This window comes from Eriocheir sinensis, chromosome 49, assembly GCF_024679095.1.
Source record: "Eriocheir sinensis breed Jianghai 21 chromosome 49, ASM2467909v1, whole genome shotgun sequence".
NCBI lineage: Eukaryota > Metazoa > Arthropoda > Malacostraca > Decapoda > Varunidae > Eriocheir > Eriocheir sinensis.
In genome coordinates, this window is record NC_066557.1 from 7,231,376 (window position 1) to 7,238,842 (window position 7,467).

At 42.8% G+C, this 7,467-nt stretch overlaps 1 protein-coding gene across 1 annotated transcript in view; it reads right to left on the reverse strand.

The window, feature by feature from the left end:
* Positions 1-708: 708 nt before the first annotated feature.
* Positions 709-7,467, reverse strand: part of LOC126981630 (adhesive plaque matrix protein-like) — a 15,586-nt gene continuing 8,827 nt past the window's right edge. Inside the window, exon 3 of the mRNA XM_050833068.1 lies at positions 709-724. Coding sequence (XP_050689025.1) covers positions 709-724 — 16 coding nt within the window. The remainder of the gene's footprint in view (positions 725-7,467) is intronic.

Below are 7,467 nucleotides of genomic sequence, written 5' to 3' on the forward strand. Positions count from 1 at the left end.
AATGTGGGCCCAGCATGCTACCACTCAGCCATCGCCTACCCACCTACCTACCTACCTATCTATCAATAAATTTTCCTATCTACCTACCGACCTAGCTACCTATTCATTTATCTACCTGCCAATCAATCAATCAATCTATCTAACTATCTACCTTCTCTCTCGTTATCTATCTATCTATCCTTCTATCTAGTTATCTATTAATCACCCGGCATTTCTCAGAGCACTTCCCAAGGCTGCTGCTCTGACGTTCGCGAGGCCTCCACCAATCGGCCTTCTACTCGGCCTTCCTTGCTTGGCCCAGGCAGGCGGAAATCGACCGGCCCAGGGTAGGCATTCCATCAATACCGTGACGGGGGTGTGACATTTCCAGGCAGTGTTACGAAGGAGGGGAAAGGGGGGTGGATGTTATAACTGTCTGGTGGAGTCAGTGTTACCAAGGCAGGTGTGTCTGTAGCTATGTCGAGTGTAGTTAGTGTTACCAAGGAAGGTGTGTGTGTGTGTGTGTGTGTGTGTGTGTGTGTGTGTGTGTGTGTGTGTCCAGGTCCAGTGTTAGTGTGTTTTTTATGTATAGTGGAAGACGGTGTGTGTGTGTGTGTGTGTGTGTGTGTGTGTGTGTGTGTGTGTGTGTTTGATGGAGTCCAGTGTTACCAAGGTGTGTTTTTATGTGTAGTGGAAGACAGTGTTACCAAGGAGAGGGGTGTTATATGTCTAGTGGAAGTCAGTGCTGCCAAGAAGGGGGTGGGAGTTATGATATGTCTAGTGGAGGTCAGTGTTGCCAAGGAAGGTGTGTGTCTGTGTATGTTTAGTTGAAGTCAGTGTTACCAAGCTGTGTTTATGTGTTTTCTGATGTATGTTTTATATATATATATATATATATATATATATATATATATATATATATATATATATATATATATACAGCAAAGGAAGCAGTTCAAGGAAAAACAGTCGGCTAGACGCTGCCCCGACCAAAGGTATAAAGAACGATGCCAAAAGAAAGATCACTTTCGGAATCTGTAGTTCCTGATAAAACACGTATATAAAAAAATACACAGGGAAAACAACAAACAACAACGGATACAGATTAGATGAATTTAGGTTGAGGAAGGAAATGTCAAAGAATTATTTCACGAATGGTGAATAGAACAAAATGGGCAGATACCACTGAAAGATTTCAGGAGAGGTAAGACACATTTATGGCCGGGAAGGGAGTTTGGTGAAGCAACCATTCCCAGGAGGTGCCGTGTGTACGCCGACTGGCCTCCTGTGGTCTGCATGTATCCCTGTGCACCCTCCTGTATATAGTGGTCATGTCGACGGCTTCGCACACTTCGGAGCTTTTTTTTCTCCCTATAGTCATCTTGCGCTGGTTTAGCCTAGAGGCCCCTCCTCCCCCTTCCCCTAAGGTAGCAGTGGGGGGGGGGGAGGCTTCTTGGTTAGTTTGGTGTAAAGTGACTATAAAGACCTTAACAACGCACTGATTTGCGCCCTTAAAGGTGTGCCATTCACCTCTAGACTCGGGACCATGCAATGTCAACTCCGAGCTGCCCAAAACGGCGCGTCCGAAGCCGAGGTGACGTGTTAAGCCGAACTCCTATACACGTGTATCCACCACCTGGACCAATGGCAAACAAAACCCACTACGAGCTCCTGGGCGTGACGCCCGAGGCCACCCTGCAGGAGATCAAGAAAGCCTACCACCGCCTCGCCCTCAAAATTCACCCTGACAAGAACCCGAATGACGCGAACGCTAAGACAAAGTTCCAGCAGCTGCAGCAGGTGATGGAGACGCTCTCCGACCCCGACTTACGGGCCCGATACGACGCACGGATAAGGAGCACGGCCAGTCAGGCCAAGGCTCCGGGGAGGAAGCCTTCCTACTCGGCCTCTTCTTCTTCGGCTTCCTCCTCCTCGTACGCGTCCTCCTCCTACCACTACTCCTCCTCCTCCTCCTCTGCAGGCTCCTTTTCAACACCGAAATCCAAATCAAAATCGTTTCACAAAAATAAACAGAAAAGAAACAAGGAGACTGAAGTAGGCTCGACGGCCTACATGTGGCACCTCCTATTTCCCTTCAGATACAAGACGATCGCAATAGACAACACCTCGCCCAAGGAGAAGAAGGCCAGGAAGAGGAAGCGGTACCGGCAAAACAAGAAGAAGAAGGCGTCGTTTCACTAAGAAGGGACGCCGGGACGGCAGGCAGGAGTGAGGCGTCAGGAAGGCTTTTGAACCTATATCATTTTATCAGTTCTCTCTTTTTCCTTTCTTACTGACTCATTCACATGTTTCCCAGCTCCCTCTCTTCCCAAAGTCAGACCCAGTATATACTTTCCCTGTGTCGGAGTATTTATTATGTGTTCCTTCCATTACGATATCTTTTTATTACTGTTATTGGGACTATCTTACAGTAAGCAACTTATTTATGTTCGTTTTTTTTCCATTGCTTTTCTCGGGTTGTGTAGTGCGCTGTTGCTTCGTGTGTTCCAGTGAGCGCTGTGGCTGCTTCCCTTCATATTCCGAAGCCGTGTTGTGTGTCCGGTCATGACACAGTTCTCTCAAGGAAGTGTCTTAGTCTGTCGTCAACTATTCTTCATTCTTTTCCCTTGAACTTTTATTTTTCTTTCTCCTACTTTTCCTTCTGTTCCATGTTTACTGACTCCTGGTAGCCATAAGATGTCTTGATTTACCATGACTTGCAGCATTTGAATTTCCTTCCTTCGGCCTATCGTTCTTATCAGTATTGCTTTTTTGTACTCTTTTTGTTGCCCTTAAGCCTTTTCCCTTGATGAAAAAAAAAAACACGTCGTTCAAGCAGCCTCGTAATGTCGTGAAATGTCGTAATGAGCTGCGATTCACATGAGCGTTTGGGTCGAAAGCCGTGTTGTGAGTCAGTAAGGATGTTGTTTGTGTCAAGGTGATTCGTTATGTGTGTGTGTGTTTTTTTTTTTTTTTTTTTTTTTTTTACGTCATGGCCTGTTGCGCCGGTAGACTTCTTCCCGGTGGATCCCGATGGTCGGTCCAAGGCTTCTTCCCGGTGGGGCCTGATGGTCGGCCCAGCCCGTTCTGGCGCAGGCCAGTTTTTATAGTGGCGCCGTCGGGTTGATGGGTGGTCTTCTGGACAGCATGTTGAACTCGCGTCCTCCGAACGTATCCATTCAGCCACCGTGTGTGTGTGTGTGTGTGTGTGTGTGTGTGATGAAAAGCATGATGATGATGATGGTGTGATGGATTATTGTACCTTTCTCGTTACTCGCATGACCTTGAGTACTTATTGGTGACGTTTATGTATTTACTCGTTCATTTATTCATCTATTTACATATTTACTTATTCATTTACTTATTTATATATTTATAGGTGTGACCAATAAGGTCGGTAAGTTTATCAAATCGCTCAGATATTCAATTAAACTTTTTATCTATTTATTCCTTCATTTACTCATTTCCCTCCATCCTTCATCTTCCTTTCCTTTCCTCTCTTCCTCCTCTTATTATTCTTTATTTCTCTTATCTTCTTCTTTCGTCATCTACTTTGTGTTTTTTTTATTTCCTTTCATTTTTCCAATTTATTTTCTTTTTTACATCTTTTTTTTTCTCCTTTCCTCTTCCCGTCTCCGTATCTTATTCCAACCATTGTTTCTTCCTTCCGTCTTTTCTTTTCTTTTCTTCCTCCTTTTCTTCATCCCTTCCTTTCCTTCCTTTTTCCCTACTTTTTCCATCCCTTCCTTCCTTTCTTTTTTTCATTTATTCCTATTTTTTTTACTCCTCGTTCATCCCTTATTTTTGATTTTCTATTTCTTTATTTTTCTTTAGTCTTCCTTTATCCCTTACATACTCTTTCTGTTCCTCTCTCCCTGTTCCTCTCTCTCTGTTCCTCTCTCACTGTTCCTCTCTCCCTGTTCCTCTCTCACTGTTCCTCTCTCCCTGTTCCTCTCTCACTGTTCCTCTCTCACTGTTCCTCTCTCACTGTTCCTCTCTCCCTGTTCCTCTCTCTCTGTTCCTCTCTCTCTGTTCCTCTCTCCCTGTTCCTCTCTCCCTGTTCCTCTCTCTCTGTTCCTCTCTCCCTGTTCCTCTCTCTCTGTTCCTCTCTCTCTGTTCCTCTCTCACTGTTCCTCTCTCTCTGTTCCTCTCTCCCTGTTCCTCTCTCCCTGTTCCTCTCTCCCTGTTCCTCTCTCTCTGTTCCTCTCTCACTGTTCCTCTCTCCCTGTTCCTCTCTCCCTGTTCCTCTCTCTCTGTTCCTCTCTCCCTGTTCCTCTCCCTGTTCCTCTCTCCCTGTTCCTCTCTCTCTCTCTGTTCCTCTCTCCCTGTTCCTCTCTCTCTCTGTTCCTCTCTCCCTGTTCCTCTCTCTCTCTCTGTTCCTCTCTCTCTGTTCCTCTCTCCCTGTTCCTCTCTCTCTGGTCCTCTCCCCCTCCCTCTCTTCTCTCCCTCCCTTCCTCCCGGTGTCTCTCTCTCCGCCTCTTCCCGTCGCTGACTTTCCGGTAGCGTCGATAACACTAAGTAACGCATGAGGCTCGTGATTGGTCGATACTGCCTCCCCGACCCCTCCAGACGCCTCCCATTGGTCAATAATCTCCGGGAACGAGGCGTCACTTTTCGGCAACTGATGAGGTGTCGTGCAAAATAGATGAGTCTTCCGTAGATATTGTGACGTCCATAGAAAACGGGATTGCGGGTGGCTGCTGAGAGGGATGACTGTTTTGTGTTTTGCTTTGTTTGTTGTCATTGTTGTGGTAATCGATCGTGGGGGAATTGTTGATGTGTTGGACGGTCCCAGATGACAGACAGGCATGCAAACGGCTAGACAAAGACAGACAGACAGACAGACAGACAGGCATGCAAACAGACAAAGTGGAATGCATAAATGGATTGCAAACATCGGTGACTAAAGAAAAGTAGAACAGGAGGAGGAGGAGGACGACAACGAGGAGCAAAAGGAACAAAATGCAGAGAAATAATAAATAAAGCGAAAGAAGAAAGGGAGGGAGGAAAGAAGGGAAGGAGGAAGAAAGAAGAAAAACGAAGAGAGGTAAGATAAAAAGGAGAAATGACAGGGATAAAGATAAGGTGGGAGAGATGAAGAGAAGGAAAGGAAGGAAGGAAGGAAAGAAAGGAACAGAAAAAAGTATGAAAACAAGAAGGAACCGAAGAAGGAAGGAAGGAAGGAAGGAAGGAAAGAAGAGAAATAAAGAAAAGAAAGAAATATAGAAAGCAAGAAAAAAGAAAGAAAGAAAGAAAAAAAAAGGAAGAAAGGAAGGAAGAGAAAAAAAAAGAAGGAACTAAGAAAGGAAGGAAGAAAAGGAAGCGAAAGAAAATAAGGAAACTTGAATGAGTCTGGAAGAATATGAGTGGAAAAGAAAGAGGAAAGAGAGAAATATGTAATAAACAAAGGAAGGAAGGTAAGGTGAGAGACCCTAATGAGGCAGGTAGGATAGACAGGTGTGCTACGGGCCAGGTATGCACAGGTAAGGCTTAATGACTGATCGTTCACCTGTCATACATTTGCCATCGACTGAACTCTTTGCTCTCTCCTTCTTTGCATTGTATTATTGTATTTTCTTCTTCCCCTCCTTCACTTTTCCTCCCCCTCCCCCACCCTTTATTTTCTTCTTCCTCCTTCGAATTATGCTTCCTCTGTTTTCCTCCTTTATTTTTTTTCTCATCCTGTTATCATTTATTGTTCCTTTCTTTCTTTCTTTCTTCCTTTTCCTGTCCGTCTATCTCTCTTTATTTCGCTCTAAGTTTATTTTCTCCTCCAAACATATTTTCTTTTTCTCCATTTTATCTATTTCAGTCTCTCAATAATTATCCAACTTGGTTTTATTTCGCCTTACCTTCTGTGTGTGTGTGTGTGTGTGTGTGTGTGTGTGTGTGTGTGTGTGTGTGTGTGTGTGTGTGTGTGTGTGTGTGCTCGCCCTCACCAACCCACTAATCGATTAAACATAAGAAAAGTAGACGTATGCATACCTATCCTTGGCCTCATTCCCTCATTCCTTCCCTCTCTCCCTCCCTCCCTCTCTTCCTCCCTTCCTAAATTATTCCCCTCACCCTTCCTCCCTTCCCCTCCTTTGTACCCTTTAACTCACACCCAACCACCTCCTCCTATTTCTTTTCCCTTCGTTCATTTACTTCTCTTATGATTCAGTGCTTTTCCTTCTCACATTTTTATATATCATGTTTTTTCTTCATTTTATTTCTCCTTTTTTCCCTTTTTCTACCTTCATCCTCTTCCTGTTATCATTTCTCTATTTTTATTACGTGTGTTTGTTTTTCCTTCCCTTCACATTTTTATTTATCATGTTTTTCCTCATTTTATTTGTCCCTTTTTTCCTTCTTCCTGCTTTTTCTTCTTCCTGTTATCATTTCTCTTCATTTTCTCTACATTTGTTTTCTTTTCCTTCCCCTCCTTCTCCTTTGCTCCCTCCTCCCTTCTTCCTTTCTCCTTCTTCTAACCATGCTTTCTTTATTTTCTTCCTTTCTTCATTCCCTTATCCTTTTCCACGTTATCCAAGACTCTCAGCATGGTTTTACAAAGAGTAGGTTATGTCTGACTAACTTAACCTTCTCATGTTTCTATTTTCCTATGTTTTCCCGTTTATTTTTTTCCGTCCTTCCTTTTTTGGTTTCATTATAATAGACAAGTTTTCCCCTCTCACGTTGTTATTTTTCTATTCTCTCGTTTTCTATGTCACGTCCTTCCTTTCTTCTTTTGTTTCCTTATCATTCAGAACACATAGCACAGTTTTGCAAAGAGTAGATTATGTTTGACTAACTTAACTTTCTTATGTATTTATTTATTTTTCTATTTTTTTCTCGTTTCTTCGTCCGTTCCTCCCTTCCAATATTCATTTTCTTATGATTCATAGCTCCCAGCACGGTTTTACAAAGAGTAGGTTATGTCTGACTAACTTAACTTTCTTATGTATTTATTAATTTTACTATTTTTTCTCGTTTCTTCGTCACTTCCTCCCTTCCAATATTCGTTTTCTTATAATTAATAACTCCCAGCATGGTTTTAAAAAGAGTAGGTTATGTCTGACTATCTTAACTTTCTTATGTATTTATTTTACTATTTTTCTTGTTTCTTCGACCGTTTCTCCCTTCCAATATTTGTTTTCTAATGTTTCATAACTCCCAGCATGGTTTTACAAAGAGTAGGTTATGTCTAATGTATTTTTTCCTCCTCCTGTTCTCATTTATCTATTTCTTTTTGTTTTTGTTTTGTCCATTTCTTCCATTCTTTCTTTCCTTATGATTTTAGACTCATTGCATGGTTTGACAGAGTAGGTTATGTGTGACTTTTTTTCCCTTCTCATGTCCTTATTTCTCTATCCCTTCTCTTTCTATGTCACATCTTTCCTTCCTGTCCTTGTTTCCATATGATTCAGGCTAGATAGCTTATGTCTGTCTAGCTCTCCTTCCCTTCTAATATTTTTCTCTTCCTTCATTTTATTAGTCCCTTCCTTCCTT